This window comes from Gopherus evgoodei, chromosome 7 (assembly GCF_007399415.2).
Source record: "Gopherus evgoodei ecotype Sinaloan lineage chromosome 7, rGopEvg1_v1.p, whole genome shotgun sequence".
In the NCBI taxonomy this organism is placed as follows: Eukaryota; Metazoa; Chordata; order Testudines; family Testudinidae; genus Gopherus; species Gopherus evgoodei.
The window spans coordinates 72,646,561-72,667,412 of NC_044328.1; the positions used below are offsets into that span (position 1 = coordinate 72,646,561).

Consider the following 20,852-nt stretch of genomic DNA (forward strand, 5'->3'; position numbering starts at 1 on the left):
TTCATTGTGCAGGAGCATCAAAAGCATTTTAGGGCTTGCCTACAGTTTTTGTAACCAATTCAGACAGATCTGTAGAAAGCAGATATAAAATTAATGCAACCTTCTAGTATAGGCCTTTAGAGTAACATAGCTTGTGTTGGAGATACAGGCTTAACACCCCAATGCTGGTAAAACTGATCTGGTTTTCTACAGATGTCATTAAATTTGTAGAAAAACTGCACATAGACAAGGCCTTAGACATTTATGACCTTTCCAAGCTCTCAGATAGCAGGGAGACTGATGCTGTAGAAAACAAAGCATTGTTCAGCATCTCTCGCTAAAATTATACAAGCTTCTGTTTTTAAAATTCACCAAAACCAATTTTCTTAATGTTTAGTAGAATAAAATAAATATTAACTATTCCTCTTATTGCAGCACAGGAGATGCAGAAGGCTGGAGGAATGGCAGAGGCACTGCAGGTCAGAACTCAGAAGCACTGGTAGGGCTACAAGGAGAAGGTTGCTGACAGCCTGCCCAACTTTACCTAACTAGTACTGTTGGGCTTCTGCTGTCTACCGATATTCACTTTTGCATTTGATGAAGTAGAAACTGATCACAAGCTGAATAAACAGAATGAATGTTTTGCTAAGATTCCAGGAAGATTATTCTTCATACCATAAAGAACGGCACAATGCAATAAATAACACTGTGCACTTCTATAGCCCCTTCCATTCACTCTTTGTAAACACTGAGCCTCAAGATCCCTATGGAGAAGGTAAAGTGATAACAGGGATCACTTCAGCCACTAAACGTAGGATGACCAGGTAGCAATTGTGAAAAAAACGGGACTGTCCTTTTAAAAACTGGACATCTGGTCACCCTAACTAAAGGCCAACTCGGGTAGAACACACAAGTTGTTTAACAGCACATGGGAACAGGAGGCTAGCCTATCCATTTGGTACCATAGGGGGTATTCAACAGACAGAATGTACACCTCTTACCAATATAATGCGACCCGATATAACATGAATTTGCATATAACGCGGTAAAGCAGCGGCTCTGGGGGGCAGGGCTGCGCACTCTGGCAGATCAAAGCAAGTTCGATATTATACAGTTTCACCTATAAAGCAGTAAGATTGTGTGTGTCCAGAGGACAGCGTTATATCGAGGTAGAGGTGTAATTACTCAAGTTGGAATTTGACCAGGCTACCACAGTTAACATCCTTATATTCCTTATTTATTTAAATAAATACTACCAAGGTTTTAGCAAGCTTTAATATAGGATATGCAACCAAGAATGAACAGGAAATGAAGCATCATTTAGATTCAAAATCTCTTGTATTGATTAAAAACTATGGATTTCATGTGACTTCATTAACTACTTAAACATCACCTGTAAAAACCATGTATGTTTGTGCTGTTTATACCAGGAAACAGAATAAACTTTCTATATAAAATAGTATGAAAAAATGCTGACATTTAAAAACAAGTTACCTCCTTGTCTAGCATAAAGGCTTCCTCCAAAATATCCATTCACTGGCGATGTTGCAGCATAAACAAATATAGCTGTACTAAGCATTGATCCTCGCCTAAAATAAAAAGATTTTTTGTAATGCCAATAGAAATACAAAAAACTCAATTTATATTACAGCAAAATATTCACAGTAAAACAGGCATAGCTATCAGAAAAAAATATAATTGCTATTTTCAGCTAGTGCAAAAGTAAAAGTTGATCAATGAAATGGGTCTAAAGTTTACTATTTGCAGTGAGAATAACTGTTTCCATTCAAAGCTGCTCACCAGCCTCATTTGACCAGGCTAAAACAACTAAAATTAGTACAGTGCTTTTTTTTCCCCCTGATATGCTTAATTTCAATAGAAATAAAGGCAGAAATTATCACCTTTGACCAAAGTATTTTGATTTTTCATAAGCCCTATGTTATAAGAACCGAACTACACTTCTACCCTGCTATAATGTGGTTGTGGGGAGTCAAAAATCCCTACTGCATTATAGCTGAAACCCCATTATATTGGGGTAGCAGTGGCAGGCCTCCAGCAGTGATTTAAAGGGCCTGGGGCTCCCCGCAGCAGCCGGAGCCCCAGACCCTCTAAATCGCCGGCAAGTCCCGATGCCACAGCCCCGGGGTAGCAGTGGCAGGGCTCTGGTGGTGATTTAAAGAGCTCCGGGCTCCAGCTGCTGCAGGGAGCCTGGGCCCTTTAAATCGCCGGTGAGCCTTGCTGCTGCAGCCCTGGGGTAGCGTCAGCAGGGCTCTAGCGGGATTTAAAGGGCCCGGGGCTCCCCGCAGCAGCCAGAGCCCCGAACCCTTTAAAGCACCGCCAGAGTCCCACTATTACCACGCTATACGCTAACCCGTGTTATATCGGGTTGCATTATAGCAGGGTAAAGGTGTATATAACATGTGTACCCATTGTAATAATACAGCATATTGGTCAAAACATTTCTAGTGTCAATGCTTAGTGGGAACACTTGAATTAATGTATGACATATCTGCAGATAAAGGGGAAGGAGAGTTACTTATCTTGTACGGTAACTGGATTTGTTCGAGATGTATCCCTATGGGTACTCCATGTCCTGATGTGTGCACATTTTTGATCAGAGAATTTCAACAGCAGTGTCTGAGGGTCCAGAGTTGTACTCTTGAAAGCCTCGTGCTTTAGTATACGGCTATAGGGGAGGGTGGACCCACCACCACTTCAGTTCCTTCTCAGCCACGGAAATTCAGTGGACTCCGAGGCAGAGGGGAAAGAGGCCAGGTAGCAGAGCACTCATAGGGGAGGACATCTTGAAGAACTTCAGTTACTGTGCAAGATAAGTAACCTCTCCTTCTCCAAGGAGTGTTCCAAATCAGGAGATACCCGAGCAGCAGCCTCAACTACAGAAGAGGGTGCCGAGGCTGCAGATTTGGTATGGACCATACAACAGTGTTCGTGAAAGTCACATCAGCTTTGGAAGCAAGTACCAGACCATTGTGCACAGTGCTGGGAAAAAGCATGCAAAAAAGACCAGGTGGCTGCCCAGCAGATGTCTGAGACAAGTATGTTTTTCAATAGGGCTACAGTGGTAGATTGAGCCCTGGTGAAATAGTTAATCACCCTTGTAGAGGGGAGAACCCCTGAGGCTTCATAACAGGTTAAGATGCATTCTACAAACCACTGGGACAATCTTGGGTTGGAAATCTGATGTCCTTTGTTTCATTCTGCAATTGAGATGAAAAGCTATGGGGAGCCCCAAAGAGCCTAGTCCTATTGAGGTAAATGGCAAGAGCTCTTTTTATGTCCAGAGAATGGAGGCTCATTTCTTCTCTGAAAGTGTAAGGCTTGCGATAAATCACCAGTAGGTGAATCTCTTGATTAATGTGGAAGTCTGAAGAAACTTTAGGTAGGAAGCAAGGGTGTAGATGTAGCATCACCTGATCATGATAGAACACCACATATGATGGGTCAGCAGTGAGGACCCAAAGCTCTCCTACTCCCCTGGCCAAGGTGATGGCTGTAAGAATGTGGTATTGAGGGACAAATGAAGGAGGGAACAGTTCCCCACACGTTCAAATGGGGGTTTCCTCAGCACACTGAGGACTAAATTGAGGTCCCACAGTGGAGCTGCCTCCTTGACAGGATGGAAGAGGTTGAACAGGCCTTTGATATAGCTCGTAGTGATCGGGTGGGTGAAGATTGAAAACTCCCTTGATGGGGGCTGAAAAGCTGTGGTGGCAGCTAGGTGAACCTTAATGGAGCTCAGCAATAAGACTATTTTTTTAAGGTCAGCAGATACCCAAGAATGTATGACAAACAGGACTTGAGAGGAGGTACAGATCAGAGGCTGCTTCCAGGCTAGATGCATTTCCACCTCTGTAGATAAGTTTTCCTTGTCATGGTTTTCTGCTATTATACAGTACTGTTTGTATCTCTGGAGGGCAAGCTTCTTCTATACCAGAGAACTATCTAGCACCCACATCTTGAGCTGAACCATTGGGAGACTGGGGAAAGTGATGGATCTCAACTCTTGGGTGAAGACATTTCACTGTCATGGGAAGATGGTGAAGCAGTTAAAGAGGCATGCCAACCACGCTTGGGAACAAACACTCGTCTCAGCTACAACTGTGCTATGAGGACGGCTAATATTTTCTCCTTTTTCAATTTGTTTAGCACCTTAAACATTAAAGGAATCAGGAGATATGTGTTTAGCAATATGTAAGGCCAAGGAATCATCCATAGAACTGCAGCCTTCCCCCTAAGCAGAATTGTTGTCAGATCTCTCTCTCTGGATTACCCCAAGTAAAGACATCTCTCTCTGAACACCTCGTTGTTAAGCATCCCCTCACAGTTGATCTGGAAATGCCAGCAGGAGGAGAAGGCATGACAGTTTCACCTGGTGAGCAGAAGGATTTATGCAAAGGTTATGTTTCTTCCTCCTCACTGGCTCCTGCTCCTTTGCAAGGTAATCCTGTGGAGCAAGACACAAGGGTGATGCTGTTGCTCCTGACATGCCCTTTTACGAGATGGGACCGTGCAGAACTGGCTGTCATATGGGGCCCAGAGTATTCCATAAGCACATTGTTGTGGGGCATAAGGGAAAGTGGCAGGAGTCCAAGGTTGCTGGGTCTATCGCCTCATGAGATATTTCTCCTTAGGGTGTACCTCAAGGGAGGGAGGGAGGGAGGTTGGAGGGAAGGTGGAAAACCCTTATATAGGCACCTGAATACTGGACAAGGTATTATCACCCATGTCCACTGGAGGTGCAAGTGATGTCAGTTCCAGTGGTCAAGCTGATATGGGGCAAGAAAGAGTCCTGTAACTGCATGAATACCAGAGTTCAATGCTTAATTGGCTGGTGAGACAGTGCCAGAGGATGTGTCGATACTCACGGAAATGTGTCTTGGTACTCAAAGAGTTTATGTGGAACTGGTGACTGTGTGGGTAGCAGAGGACAAGTCACTGTTGAACATGGTAGGATCAGAGGGCAAGTAGGCTCCAGGAGGTGAATTGGTGCCAACAAAGCATCTCTATAATTCTCAGCAATGGTGATTCAGGTTCTTCCAGAATTCAAAAGTCCTCATGGAATAGGAGCCTGAATGGTACCAGGGACTTCGGATGGGGTCCTCAGGAGTTAGTATGTCAGAATGTACTGGAGACAGTGCTGACGTGCTATCAGTGCCTCCTTCTTGGCTGGATGCAGAAAATGGTACTGAAAACAAGTTTTGGTATGGCTCTGTGTCCATGTGTTTTGAAGGCATGGACTCTGGTGCTGATGCCAGTGCTGCTGTGGATTGTCTATCTGATTGCTTCTTGGTATACAGTGTAGTCTTCTGGTGCCATGGTCTGGATACCAGAGGGGATAAGAGCCTCAGTGGCACCCATACCAGGACGTGAGATCTCCTGAGACCCAGACCAATAGAGTGACTGCCCCCTTCCTTATCTAGTTCTGGAGAATTGGGTCTTTTCTTCTTTAAGGGTCTAGTGGTTGCAGAGGACCCCCAGGACCTTTGATAACTGCCACAGCAGAGACTGTTACCAGGGTTCTGAGCAACAGGATCCAAAGTAGGTGACTAGCAGATCTTACATTTGGATGGGAGGTGAGTCTCTCACAGACAGCAGAAGCAGCTTGAATATCTCTTGCTGTGGGGAAAAGACCTATGGCAGGTCTGGCAGGGTTTGAATCCAGAGCATAACTCATGCTCAAGGCCACACATCAAGGCCCAAGGACAAAAAGCCCAGATCGGGCACACAAAGAAGAAAAGAGGAAAAAGTATCCCCACTTGGCAGAAACTGGGCTAAATAACAAAAAAAAGTAAAGATACCTAAAGAAAAAAAAGAAACAGAGATAGCAAACCGCTTGGCTAGCTAATGGACACCACAACACTCCATCTCAATCCGCTGGTGGTTGAGAAGGGACTGGAGTGGCAGTGGGTCCACCCCCACTCTATATATCCTTGTATTGGAGCACAAGGATATCTAGGGTGCAAGAACAGAGCTGCCGATACTGCTAACAAAAATCTCCGACAAAGAGTATGAATTCAAACTGGAACGGGTACAAAGAAGGGCTACTAGGATGATCCGAGGAATGGAAAACCTATCTTATGAAAGGAGACTCAAAGAGCTTGGCTTGTTTAGCCTAACCAAAAGAAGGCTGTGGGGGGATATGATTGCTCTTTATAAATATATCAGAGGGATAAATATTAGGGAGAGAGGAAGAATTATTTAAGCTTAGTACCAATGTGGACACAAGAACAAATGGATATAAACTGGACACTAGGAAGTTTAGACTTGAAATTAGACGAAGGTTTCTAACCATTAGAGAAGTGAAGTTCTGGAACAGCCTTCCAAGGGGAGTAGTGGGGGGAAAGACATCTCTGGCTTTAAGACTAAGCTTGATAAGTTTATGGAGGGGGTGGTATGATGGGATAGCCTTATTTTGGCAATTAATTTGGCAACTTATCTTTGATTATCAGCAGGTGAATATGCCCAGTGGTCTGCGATGGGATGGGATCTGAGTTACTACACAGAATTCTTTCCTGGGTGCTGGCTGGTGAGTCTTGCCCACATGCTCAGGGTTTAACTGATCGCCATATTTGGGGTCAGGAAGGAATTTTCCTCCAGGGCAGACTGGCAGAGGCCCTGGAGGTTTTTCACCTTCCTCTGCAGCATGGGGCATGGGTCATTTGCTAGAGGATTCTCTGCAGCTTGAGGTCTTCAAACCACAATTTGAGGACTTCAATAACTCAGACATAGGTTAGGCGTTTGTTACAGGAGTGGATGGGTGAGATTATGTGGCCTGCATTGTGCAGGAGGTCAGACTAGATGATCATAATGATCCCTTCTGACCTTAAAGTCTATGAGTGCACAGGCTGAGTGCATCCTGATGTGAAGCACCTATTGGAACACTACCTGAAGAACTACTGTTAGTAAAACCTTAAAACTAGAATAAGAGTCACCTAGTGTACATTTGCTCATTGGTTCTCACAAGTCCTAAACACGTGATTTTCCTGTCATCTATTAGAATCCAATAATTTATAAATGGAAAATAAATTGACGTTTTCAACTTAGAGAACACTATGGAAAAACATTCAGAAATTGCAAATGCTGTATTAAAAACCCATTAGGCACTAAACAGGGCTCTTAGATTATAAAGACAAAAGGGACCATTGTGATCATCTAGTTTGACCTGCTATTTATTCCTGTTTGAACTAGAGCACATCTTTCAGAAAAACATCCAAATTTGATTTAAAATTTGCCAGGGATGGAAAATCCACCATGACCCTTGGAAAATCATTCTAATGGTTGATTACCCTCACTGTTAAAAAATTGCATCCTATATCCAATCTGAATTTGTCTAGCTTTAACTTCCAGCCATTGGCTCTTGTTATACCCTTGTCTGCTAGATTGAAGAGGCTTCTGTCACATTTCCGCTGACCATGTAGGCACCTACAGACTGATCAAGTCACACCTTCACCTTCTCTTTGTTAAACTAAATGGACAGTGCTCCTTGAGTCTATCACTGTAAGGCATGTTTTCCAGTCCTTAAATAATGCCTGCGGCTCTTCTCTGAATCCTCTCCAATTTACCAACATTCTTCTTGAATTGAAGCAATCACAACTAGACGTGCAGTATTACAGTAGCAGTCACACCTGTACCATATACAGAGGTAATATAACCTCCCCACTCCAACTCAAGATTACTTTGTTTATGCATCCAAGGATCATATTATATTAGTCTTTTTGGCCACAGCATTGCACTGGGAGCTCACCTCCAGAGTGAAGGTGTCACATTGAAGCAGAAGAGTTCAGTAGCTTTTCAAGTCATCCTCTCATCAATATAACAAATACAGAACCATACTTGTTTTGGTCCATCCTTTGATCATTTAAGGGCAAAACAGGCTCTGACACTAAGCCACAAAAGGCAGCCCCAGAACAATTTCCTCGACCAGGTTGTAACAAAAGCAGACTCGAGCACTGCTCATTAATAGAATAGTATTTCCTTCAATTAAAGCTGACCACGCTGAGGCGGTAACCAATAGCAAAATTTCAGCCAGACCACTGTATTGTCAGAGTCATTCTGTTAGAAACTCTCACTATTATTTGGTGACGGTCTGAAATTAAGCAAATATACCTGCTGCATAGAAAAAAGTCAGAACGTTAACCTACATGAGAGCCTATATGCGTCTTAAAAATAAGTTCCATATTTCTGTTTTAAAATTGGTTAACAGATGCCAATTGTGATAGCCTGCTTTTAAACTGGTTCAAGTAAAGATGACTATGTAAAACTACAGGCCCAAATTCTGCTTCAAGTGATGTTACTGTAGTCCAGAATTACTCCAATGCATTCAATGAATTCTAATCTGAAATGCCATGCAGATATTTTTATCCACTATTTTGACTTATATGCCAGAAGAGCCCTAATACTAAAGCTTTCCTGCCACACAATCCAATATTAACAGCTGATATGACCAAACGACAACCACTTGTTCTCAGGTGAAAAATGGTGAGTACCCGGAGAGGGTTTAAAGGGTATTTTATGGCACTGCAGAGTACATAAAATGATCACTCCATTTAAAGTAGTATGGTATATCACACTTTTCAGCTCATACCATTTTCCTACTACAGGTCCATTTTTGGATCACGGCTTAGTAAATGCTCATTTGTGCTCTGAGAACCAGATTGCTACCTCATTTTGCATGGAGCACCTGCACGGAAGAGGATGCAAGTATTTGAGTTCAGTTTTCCCCCCTCCTCACATGTTTTACATGCATCTGATATCACTATTAGTGTGAGTTTCTAATAGCACCACAATGTGCAAACATTCCAAACATGAAAGTAGGCGTGGTCCTGTCCAAAAAACGCTGGCATTCTAAAACACTTAGAATTGCATTTAATTTCCTCTTCAGCTATCTACACCACAAGGACAATCACTGTAAAACCAAGAAAAGCACACAAGCAAAGGATTTTAAAAGTGTTACAGGGTAAGTGAAAACAAGGCAGCTAAATTTGGAAGCCGAGTTCCCTCTAGTGGCAAATACAGATAGTTACAGATGACCTGCAACTGAGAATAAAGCTCAACTGAGAGGGAGAAAGTTTAGTCACTGTTTAAAAAACCTGCTAATAGTTGGTAAAATTGTGTATGTTGTTGCAGCACCCAAAAAATACTAACTGCTTTCCAAAACAGAGAAAGCTAGTCCAGTCCCAGCAGACACAATCTAAAAGGGCAAATAGATGAAGGGTTGGGGAACAGGCAGCCATCCCCGCAAGCAACACGGTCAAGGTGATAGCTACCCAACAGTGAGTTTAAGTTGGTTCACATTTTTATGTTTCAGATGAGTATTTAATGCCAAATGACCATTCCTAAATATTTGTACAGCCTCCAATCAGGACCATACTGTTCTACGTATTGCACACACAAATTGACGAGAGTCTCTACCCCAAGAAACTTAGAATCGGAACTTTGGTTCTGTGGAGACTTATGCACGCGCTTTACTTTATGTAATGTGAATAGTCCCACTGAAGTCAAAGGCACTGCTCACAGAATGTGAAGTTAAGCACATGTGTAAAACTCTACAGGAGTAAGGTACAAGTAATAAATAAAAAATACTTCCTTAAAGATTCGGCATCTCACTTCAGTTACATGTGTGACCTCAAAAAATATCCTCAGACTTTTTACCTCCCACAAAGTCCACTAGCAAAACCAGGGAAGACCAGACTTAATTTTGATACTTCTAAGATAAAACAAGCAATGAGAAAAACTAAAAAGCTTTTCAGGCCTTTTTTGTTAATTCATATAGTAACAACAAAATCAATTTCTATAAAAAAAATATTTGCTAGTCACCTTTGAACATTAGAAAAATTCTGGTTTACGTTTCAATTGAAACTGTACATAGAATTCATAACCAGCTTCATTTTTACAAAAAGTTTCAAGAACTTTCAGGCGTGAAATAGGGAGATAACGTCATTAACATACTTACTCTGTGTATAAATCCTCTATCATTGCAACAATGATAACTATGAAAGAAACTGCAAAGATTTGGCAACCAGAGCCAATAAGCGACGAAAATATTAAAGGATGACTGGATGGTCTAAAAACATCGCCATGGACCTGTTTCCACCCATATTCATCACCCAGATCTCTGTCCTGTATATAGAAATATAGTTTGGTTATAAATACCATTGCCAAGTAATAACAAGTGAGAAAAACAAGATGCTAAGTATGAATTAAAGCCTGACCTAACGGAATCCTTAAAGCTAGATAAATTAACTCTACAGGACAAATACTCCATGTAGAACAAACATAAAATGCACAATGAAAGTCACTAGTAGAAAGCTAAATCCATTCAGAATGGTTTTACTTCCCCAACCCACAAATGTCAGTCTTTAGGGGTTTACATAGGCTTCTGAAGCACAGGGGGCCAATAGGGAGGATTTTTTGTTTGTTTGTTTGTTTGTTTGTTTTAAGATAGCATGTGCGAAATTGGCACTTGTGGAATATGGCTGCTTGAAAGCTCTGGGACTGAAGCCCAAACTTATCCACACAAGAGGATATATATCATGAGTCATGGTAATGCATTTGTTCCACAATGCCCTACCAATGTGCCTCTCACATGAACTGGAGGGACCAGCTCTAGCGGGGCTAGAGGGGAGCTCAGTTTCCATACTCAGTCAGTTTTTGGAATGTGCCAGCTAGTGCCAGGGATGGTAATGTGAACAAATAGCGACTAGCACCTGAACTGGGTGGACCAAACATTTCATAAGCAGCAGAGTTTATGAACTCTCAGCTACTACAACCCTAAGCAGAATTCAAAGCTGCAACCTGGAAGTGAAAGGCTATTGTCTCATCACCAATTCTCTGTGCAGTCTGTCCCAACAGCTTTAGGTTTCCTAATTCAGTCCTCATCAGCCAGCAACCAATTCTTGTAACAGGAAATCATGTTGCTCTAGTTGGGATATCTGAAAGCCATTCTCTTCTGGAGAGAATTCCCTGACCACTTCCTAGACAGATTTCAATTTATTTTGTATTTTGGTGAAGAAAACTATTCATAAGCGCCAATGAAATCAACACCAGAAAAAGCAGTACATCTTACTAAAACTTCTGAGAACTTAGTGCAAGTCTTACCATATCATCCATTTCTTCTTCTTTGCTATATCGGGCATAATCTTTTCGCAATGTTCGCATTAATATCATAGACACTAAACCCACCAGAAAGATGACCATCATGAAGGAATTGAAAATTGAAAACCAGTGAATCTACAAGAAAAAGAGACTTAATTTTAAGTACTGCAGGTACGTATTAGTGCCCAATAAGTCAATACGAACTATTGTGCTAAGTAGCAATGAATTATCTAAAGCTCACACAAATCCTATTAAATATAGCTTGCCAAATTTTGCAAGTCTTCATCATCTTCCGCAACACATGATGAATGTGTCCATCAGTCAAACTAAGCTGCTACAGAACATTAATAGTTTAATCTCGACATTTTCCTTCTTACAACCAAATACATTCAGTCCAGAAGATTCCCATTCTGATTTGAAATCCCAATAGAGACTTTACTGAAACCTCGAGCCATCCTATTGAGCACCAGACAGGCCAGGTACCACTAACAGTTTTAAGCTATACCACAGTCGCAGTTGCAGTATTTTGTTTCCATTTGAGACAAAACAATCAATTCTGCAAAACCACATCAGAAAGTAACATGCTATTTCCTTGAGACCAAATGGGTGAGCTAATATATTTTATTGGACCAGCTTCTCTTGGTGAGAGAGAGCAGCTTTCAAACTAACACAGCACTCTTCGTCAGGTCATGCTATTTAACTGTCTGCTACCTCTCCACTCCTGAATGATTCCATTGTAAAAAACATTACCGGCATAGCTCATGCTGCAATGTCACGCAGCAGACTAGGAATAGTAATCTGAGTGAGAATGAATTTTGCAAGACCTAAGGAAAAAGCTGAGCTTGACCATGGGAATCATTCCTACATCTGTTACTACAGGAGATGAAATCATGGCAAACTAGTCTGTAGGTCAGGTCAAAAGTGTGGCACAATGTACAATGAATGTTATTAGCTCTGGGAGTAACTAACATTTAATTTATTTAAAATATCCTTCCAATGCTGAATAATTCTAACCTACCTCAAAAACGCCTTCAAAAAAACCCCACACATAAACCAGATATGACATTTATTATAGTTGCTACCAACTTTGGAATTTAGTATTGTAGGGACTACTTTAAAATCATAAGAACATTCCCTGAGAAAATGCATAACTTGAAAAGAAGTGTCATTTTGCACCTAAGGGGCCCAACATACATCTATTTCCCTGTTCAAAATTGAAAAACACATTGACAACCAGCTAGTAACTAACATCTACCTTACCAGAAGAAGAGCTATGTACAGAGTGCTTGTAAGTAGTTTTAACTAGAGATGTGCCCACTCCAAGTTCAGATCAAGTTATGAACTTCCCCAGAGACCAGGGACTTCACAGTTTGAGCTCATCTCTTGTTCTAGCACTGGTTAATTCTCTACCCGAGAACAATAAATCAGGATTTAGCATGAAAAAAATTTACACTTCCCCCACACCAGTTCACTGTGCTGTGCTTAGCACTTTCAGCAGTCTGTGAAACTGTTCGACTGTCCATTAACTGTTCTCATTAACAACATGGGAAAGAAGAGCCATTTTGCCTTATTATCAAAGTGACACTGGAGATTTTCAGTTATTAATATTTCCATATTGCTGCAATCATTTCACAAGTTCATACAAAGTGGAAAAGAGGCAGAGGACGATTGCTACAGCAGTCAGTAGGCTGCTGATCTTTAAAAACCCCATCCAAATTCTACTCCAACTCCACCCTGAAATCCCAAATGGAACAATGGCAATGAAAGGCTTTAGGGGAATTCAGTACCGTAATTTGAGCTGCTGCCTGTCTGCTTCAATGAAAAGTGCAGCTTACCTGTCTAAATCAAAGGGATTGTTGTTTTTTTCCCAATTCAACACAAAAACACAACCAGTAAATAGAGTTCGCAACTGATAGGTCCACAGCAATACTGATTTGGCATGATTTACCTTCTTTTGTTGTGAGCATAACATCAGTGCTGCTTAGGATATATCAAGGTGGAACAATTGTTTACTGTACTCTGCTAGGAGAGCGGATGGGAGCGTGACACAAGTATAGCAGAGTAAGAAGGCTACTGGAACAGTTTCAGTTAGACTGAAGCAGTCAGAAAGCCTCTACACAGCATTTCCTCATGAAGCAGCATAATGTGTGCTCCCAACTGCATCTCTGGCATCTTTTACACTTGAGTAACTGTTCGTAACAATTCATACATGGTGCCTTCTTAACTTACCGGGTGCTGTAGAGAAAAGTTTTCCCATGAAGAGTACTATTCCACAAGTAGCCTCATGTTAAAAATAAAATCAATTGGATTGAGCCTTTTTTACATTTTTAAGTATTTTATCCGCACCCTTCTTAAAAGGCACAAAGCCACCTCCAAAACATTTTACCTCTCCTTTATCACTACAACAGAAGCAATTGGAGCAGCGTGAAGAACTGTTCCACTGGCCTTTCTGAACCAGAGTACATTTCAAAGGAAGTTTTGTATGGCTGTTTTAGAACTACATACTCTGTGTTGAAAGAAAGATGGGTCAAGGTACTTGTCAAATCGATCTTCAAACTTCACATCTGATTTTTTCCATTTCACCTGGAGAGAGAAAAGATTTATACTTGAAAAGCCCACAATACTTGCGCAGCTATAAATCCACAGGGATATAGAAACTGTCCATTTCAGACTTTTTTCTTCATTTTAAAAATGATTTTATGAGATACCAAAAGGAGCTGGGCTGACAGCCCCTAAGGACTGAAATCTAAGGAACAGGAAAGCATAAGCAACAGCAATGCATACTCCACCATGCTGCCCTGCAAAACTACTCCAACTCTCATCTGAGAAAGCACGTCTAGGAACAAGGAAGAAGATTAGTCTTAGGTACCCGTAGGCCAGGTCCACACAAAAAAGAGTTAGGTCGACCCAGCTGCATTGGTCAGTGGTACGAAAAATCTACACCCTTGAGTCACATCGTTAAACCAACTTAACCCCCCAGAGTAGACAGCACTATATTGACAAAAGAATTCTTCCATTGACCTAGCTACTGCCTGCCTCTAGGGGCGGTGGATTAACTACAGCGACAGAAGAACCCCTCCTGTCGCCATAGTAAGTGTCTACACTGAAGTGCTATAATGGTGCACCACTGTAATGGCTTAAGTATAGACATAGCCCTAGTCTTCAACAATGGTTCTTTTTTTAATTGTTATAAGCACCTTACACTTTCCATTTCAAGTCTTGTTTTTGGTTACTTGTCACTTTGACAAAGTAACTGTTCAGGCTGATGTTCTCGTGCCTGGGTGTCTGCCTCAAACTAAATGTTTCTGGAAAGTTTTTGATGAAATGGTTCAGTTGTTCTTGGAATAAGGTTATTAAGGAAAGACCCTTTGCCAAGTTAAAATTGTTAAAAAACAGTTTCATGCAGAAGCTCTAGTACCTCTGTGTTGGAGCAAGGACTTGCATTTGGCAAGAGTTGCCCCAGACTGAGGGACATGCCTTTCCCCAGCCCCTTGAAAATGCACCCAAATTTAGTCATGTTACAAGCTTTTGAAAGAAAGCATTTTGGACATGCTCAACAGAGATTTGCCACAGGTTGGCAGCTAAATTCTCCAAAGAAAAATCCATTACGTTAAGAAAATCTAATACATTAGGCAGATGTGTTAGTGTTAATAACAAAGTACTTTAAGTGTATATGTGAGACTGTCAAAGTAAAGCAGTGTAGTGGAAGGTACACATAAGCAAGCACGCACGTGTGTGTGGGTAGGTACTGTTAGCATACAGTTCATTAAATAAACCAATACACTAAACTGTTTTTACTTTCAATACTCTTTTCCTCTTTTCTGCTACATCCAGGAGACCCTGGGGTGCTTTCCCCTCTCCCTCAATCATTGGTGGTGCATACTGAGACCTTTATGCCAAGCTTCTTCCCAATGCCAGCAACAGCATCAGCAGCTGTGGGAACTCTCTCCTCCCAAGCAGGAGAGAGATGCCTCCTGGTAACAAAGCAACTCCGCACAGCAGGAGCTGACCAGACCATGGTCCTTGTTTGCCCAGGGAACCTTGCTCTGCACTAGGAACCAGACTGAGATACCATTATCATCTGTCACATAGATCATTCAACTACTCATTGTTGTAAACTGCGCTGGGACAAACTGAAACCTGTGAACTAGATATGAAAGTTATATGTAGATTTGAAATTTGATTCCAAGTACACTAGTGTCATTAGGCATGAAACATGACATAGGAAAAGACCAATATATGCACACTTTGCACTTCTCCAAAGCCATGACAGGACGACGGCCAGGTCAAATTTCAGTGCATCAGATCGCAACACTCAGCCCCGTGGGACAGGAGCAGCTGCTGAGCAGTGAGTGTGGGATGGGTTCATTCTCCAATACTCCTTCCCTCAGGCTACCCCCTCCCTCCACACAGCTCCAGGGGAAATGAATGTTTGCCTGGTTTTACACCCCTAGTTTCATGATTTCTGGGGGTACAACTGAACCATGAACCCACATTAAAGCCACCCTGTTTACATACTTCAGTTAGTTGTTTTAAATGCATTCTATCAGCATTTTAAATGTAATTCTACAAACAGAAAGTTATGGAAAAGATGCATCTTCACTTATGACAGTTTTCCCTGTAAAAACACAGACATCAATTTTGAATACTGGATATGTGAGTAACTATTCCTAATGTACTAACTCTGCACAATTTCTTATCCCCTGTATATTCCTGCATTACTTACTGAATATGACATTTGAATTTTGGTATTTGGAACCAATTTGACCTTTCCTTCACTTGTCAGATTCACATCCACAATTCTATTTCCATTAAAACCAATTTCAAGTTTTTTGTAGGTCCAAAGATAATAGTCTTCCCCATTTTCATCTGCTTCACCAACAATACCTGTAGAAGAAACAAGTATTGCATAAGACACAACATGCAATTACAAGCATTTTTCAAGAGTATTTTGTGAATAATTTCAGGAACATTCGATATACACCTCTACCCCGATATAACACGAATTCGGATATAAAATGGTAAAGCAGTGCTCCGGGAGGGGGTGGGGAGGTGGGCAGCGGGCGCAGCGTGGGGCTGCGAACTCCGGTGGATCAAAGCAAGTTCGATATAATGCGGTTTCACCTATAATACAGTAAGATTTTTTTGGCTCCTGAGGACAGCATTATATCGGGGTAGAGGTGTACTATGGCAACTACAAAAATAATCTTGGTAGCTAAATTAACATAACAAAAGAAAAAATCAGGACATACTTTTAAGTCTTCCTTGTTTTTGAGCTAGTGTGTTTGATAGTGTTGCACCTTCAAGCAACTGATTTGCTAGACCAGCAGACAGTAAATGTACAGGTGCAGATAACAAGGACCATATTAGTAGTGCAAGACACAGTTGTATCAAATGTTCCTTCTATCTTTTCATCTGAGTGCCAGTATAAAGTTTATGAACAAAACTTTAATTCCAATCTCTCCCCGCCTTACTTTCTCCTCTCCTTTGTTCCATCTATACTTTCATTCACTCACACTTTCCTCCTCCATGACTCACTTCACATTCATTCTATATCCCACGTTCATTATTGCCAATTCTGCCTCATCACACTCCCCCACACCTTTTGTCCTCATTTTCACTCAAATTTTTCTGCTGTTTGTCAGAAACAAAAGGTCCTGACTGCTCTACTTTTGCTGATGGACACTGGCAAGATCTTTCATGGCCCCATTCATCTCCATTTCCTGAGAGACAAAGCAAAATACAAACACTTTACTATTTTGCTACACATGATCCTATCTTAATTCTAGAGGTGCTCCTCAACTCCAGGTAGAGAGGTGATCAGACACCACTAGGGACACTGGGCTGATTGCATTACTGATTTTCATTATTTATTACAAATTTCTTGATTTTCATGTAGCTGCTGCAACATTTCTGCTCTGTCACACAAGAGTTCCACAGAATCCAGGGACTCTACCATAAAATTTAGGTTCAGGTTGCCATTGAGTACATGGGCCTCAGCCATGGAATACATACCCTCCCTCCTAAGAACAACTTCAAGACACATACTTCAGGTTCTTCATAACACCTCAAACAAACAGGATGCCTTTGGCAGCTACAAACTGTGGTGAAGAACCATGTATAAAAACATTTTTTCATAAAGAAAGCAAAAACTTCTACCTCTTATAACAGTAGCATCCAAAGCGTGCAAACATATAGGAAGACTTGTCTAAAAAGAAGCAAGCAGGTGAAAGGCAATGGAAAGGGTTTCTCCAAAGGAACAGATGTATGGAGAAACAGCACTTGAAGGTTATCTGTGCCCTTTATTTTTCAAGACGGTATTTTTCTTCATGTCTCATTCAAGCTCCTCTGTTCAGTGTTGCCTCACGTACACCGTGCAGGAACAACATTTGCCGATTTGCGGCTATGTTACTCAGCCTGACCTCTGCTCTGCTGGAGTTGCCCAAAGCCACAACATTCTGGATCTCTAAACAGCTAAAAGGATATTCAGATCAACCACCTCTTGAAGGAGTATGTTACCACACGATTACATCCAGTCAAGGAGACTGCATGCCACAAAGCCAAGTCAGTCTATCTACTATCTGCCATGGCTTTGTAGCAAGTCTGAAGAAAAGCACTCATCTAATTTTGCCTGAATTCAGTTAAAAGCAACAAAGATTATGTAAGCTTCTAGATGTTAGTAAATCAGATGGAGGCCTTCCAATAGCAATTTGAGGTCAATGCCTTTTCATTGTCTACATACAAGAGTTGTTGTAAGCTATCTAGATATCATCTAGCGAGCACTCTTCCATTTCCAGACTTTTTAAGCTTTCCTCCTAAGTGTAACTTCAAGTGTTGATGGTGTGTCACACTGGTAAATCCAATGATGGCCAAATAGTCTCTCCCCTAGTGGACAACCAGAAGGAATAGAACATGCTGGCAGGCAAACTTCTACCATGCTCATAAGCAGAATTAGGACAGTTATAAAAAGACCACCATTTTGATGGGAGATCAGATTTCTTGACACTTGTTAAGAAAAGCGGTCTGCTTCACCAATTAGGTTAAGCATAAAGTGCCTAGAATTTATAGCAGGAAGCCATGCCATTTGGATTCTACTCCTTCAAACTCCTCAGAACAGACTTGCTTTCTATTAGTAGCACATGGTAGGGCTCAGCTAACCCATTAAGGAGACACAGTAACAAGCTGAACCAAGAGAAAAACCCACCAAGGCCTTGTCTATACTAGGAACATTTTACAGTGTTAAAAAAATATGCTGCTTAAAATGCAGGCAGGCAAGTCTACAGTAGGCCTCCCAAGGGTGGTAATCTTGCAGAAACCAGCTGAACTAATATTAAAGCTGATGGGTAATAGCAGGAATGCAGATTCAGCATAAAGAATCCTTAAAAAAAATGCTAACAGGTCCCAGTTACTGAAAATCCAGTTTCTGTCATTCCCAGAACTCCAAGAGAAATTCTCACCCTCCAAGATATTTACAGGACACTGCTCACCAATATCTAGGTTCTCACACATTACCCTTTAAATTCCCCACTGGTACTACCAATGGCTCAGCTCCACTAATGGTAGCAACAATGGAAATGCTAGTGTACACAAGATACAGCTGGTCACTGGTGTTTGTACTGTCAGGTTCTGAGAAGGATTCATCAACATGCTGGGCTCCTGCCATTGCTGCCAGTAGAGGAAGTGAACCATTGGTAGCAACTGTGGAAAATGTTTGGTGCTATGGAGAGCAGTGAGCCTGAAGCAGCTCTAAAGCAGCACCTAAATCAAACCATTGCTTACTGTTTCACAAACTATAATCAAGCCTGAGCTTAACAAGTTCCTGAATTTAGCCCTGCCTAGACTTGCCACTTTTCAGCACCAGTTCAACTATACTCACTGCTGACAACCTTGTAAGCAATGGGTGAATTTTCTGGCGCAGATTACAGCCTAACACTGAGGGAGTTAACTGCAGCTCTGATAGTTCCACTTTGCCTTCAGGAAGAGTATTGGAACCATAATCTTCTATTCTGCTGCCTTCGTGTGTGATGCAAACAAGTTATACCTGTTATAATAATGGCAATCTGTGCTATGCTGATCCATTAAATATAAAAAGGCGAGGCCTGGCTCCAACAAATGTAACCACCAAGAATAGCCTTTACCATTACATTGAAAGAGGCCCAGAGTGTTCATCTGGAAGCTACGCGGCTGGCAGGGATAAACAGTCTGCATAAAGCATACCATTCATCTGAAGTTACAAATAAATATCAGAATCACCTTAAACACGTTTTTCAGCATACAACATAACATTTAGTCAATATATACAAGATTCGCTAATATTAGATATATTTCTATCCCTATTGTTTCTAGATTGCTTGTGTGTCTAGCTCAAGTTTGAGCATCTAGTCCTCCATTCAACTTATCTAGGTACTCCAGTCTGAGTACTGTGTAGGGCAAACTTTTTGGCCTGAGGGCCACATCTGGATATGGAAATTATATGGTGGAGGTCATGAATGCTCACAATATTGGGGGTTGGGTGCGGGGGGAGGGGGCGGGAGGGAGGGAGAGATAAGGGCTCCAGCTGGGGGCGTGGGCTCTGGGGTGGAGCCAGAAATGAGAAGTTCAGAGTGCAGGAGGGGACTACGGGCTAGGAGAAGGAGGGTGGGGCATAGGGGCTCTAGCTGCGGGTACAGGCTCTGGGGTGGGGATGCGGATATGGGGCTGGGGGTGCAGGAGAGTGCTCCAGGCAGGGACCAAGGGGTTCAGAGAGTGGGAGGGGGATAAGGGATGGGGCACAGGAGGGGGTCAGGGGTGCAGGCTCCAGGCAGGACTTACCTCAAGCAGCTCCCAGAAGCAGCGGCATCTCTCCCCCTCTGGCTCCTACATGGAAGAGCAACCAAGCGGCTGTGTGCTGCCTCGCCCGCAGGCACTGCCCCTGCAGTTCCCACTGGCCAATGGGAGCTGCAGGGGCAGCGCTTGGGACTGGGGTAATGTGCAGAGCCCTCTGGCTACCCCTATGCATAAGAACCGGGGGGGGGGGGGGGGGGGAGAGACATGCCACTGTTTCCAGGAGCCGTGAGGAGCCATGGCACATGTGGAGCAGGGCAAGCCATGGACCCCGCTCCCCAGCAGGAGCTTGAGGACCGGATTAAAAAGTCTGAAGGGCCAGATGTGCCCTGAGCTGAAGTATGCCCACACCTGGTGTAAAACATCAACATAGGGGTCTTCTGCAAATATCTCTGGTCACAGTTGGCACTCTTTTATATAGCCTGTCCTTCTCCAGCTCATGAATTTGTCCTGATGCAAAGCTGGCTTGCATGGTTTTTATTTCCTCAAACTCTTTAGCTGGAAGCAGAACTTATTTTATTCTGAGTCATCAGAACTTCTTGCACTTGTTAAGCACCTGTATATATCTAGTAAGTGGTTTATTCTGTAACTTGGACAACTAACAAATTTCTGACATTAAATTCAGAGTTTGAGGCCTGTTAGAAAAACCTCAAGTGAGGTTAGAAAATCAGCCCCCAAAAAAGATATTACTTGGAAGCTGTTCCATCAGTAATTTCAGCAACCAACAAGAAGAGTCTTCAAAACCAACAAACACTCACTGGATTACAGATAAGACAACTAAACAGCTGTCACCCTAGTACACTCGTCTACACTACCAAATAGGGTTGAGCTAAGATACGCAACTTCAGCTACCCGAATAGCTATGCGAATAGCGTAGCTGAAGTCAACGTACTTAGATCTTCTTACTACAGTGTCTTCATTGCGATAAGCCAACA

At 42.1% G+C, this 20,852-nt stretch overlaps 1 protein-coding gene across 1 annotated transcript in view; it reads right to left on the minus strand.

The window, feature by feature from the left end:
* Positions 1 to 20,852, minus strand: part of TM9SF3 (transmembrane 9 superfamily member 3) — an 85,429-nt gene that overhangs the window by 32,308 nt on the left and 32,269 nt on the right. Inside the window, exons 4-8 of the mRNA XM_030568902.1 lie at positions 15,821 to 15,981; positions 13,600 to 13,677; positions 11,098 to 11,229; positions 9,953 to 10,119; positions 1,474 to 1,568 (exon numbers count right to left, since the gene is read on the minus strand). Of these exons, the coding sequence (XP_030424762.1) occupies positions 1,474 to 1,568; positions 9,953 to 10,119; positions 11,098 to 11,229; positions 13,600 to 13,677; positions 15,821 to 15,981 (633 nt within the window). The remainder of the gene's footprint in view (positions 1 to 1,473; positions 1,569 to 9,952; positions 10,120 to 11,097; positions 11,230 to 13,599; positions 13,678 to 15,820; positions 15,982 to 20,852) is intronic.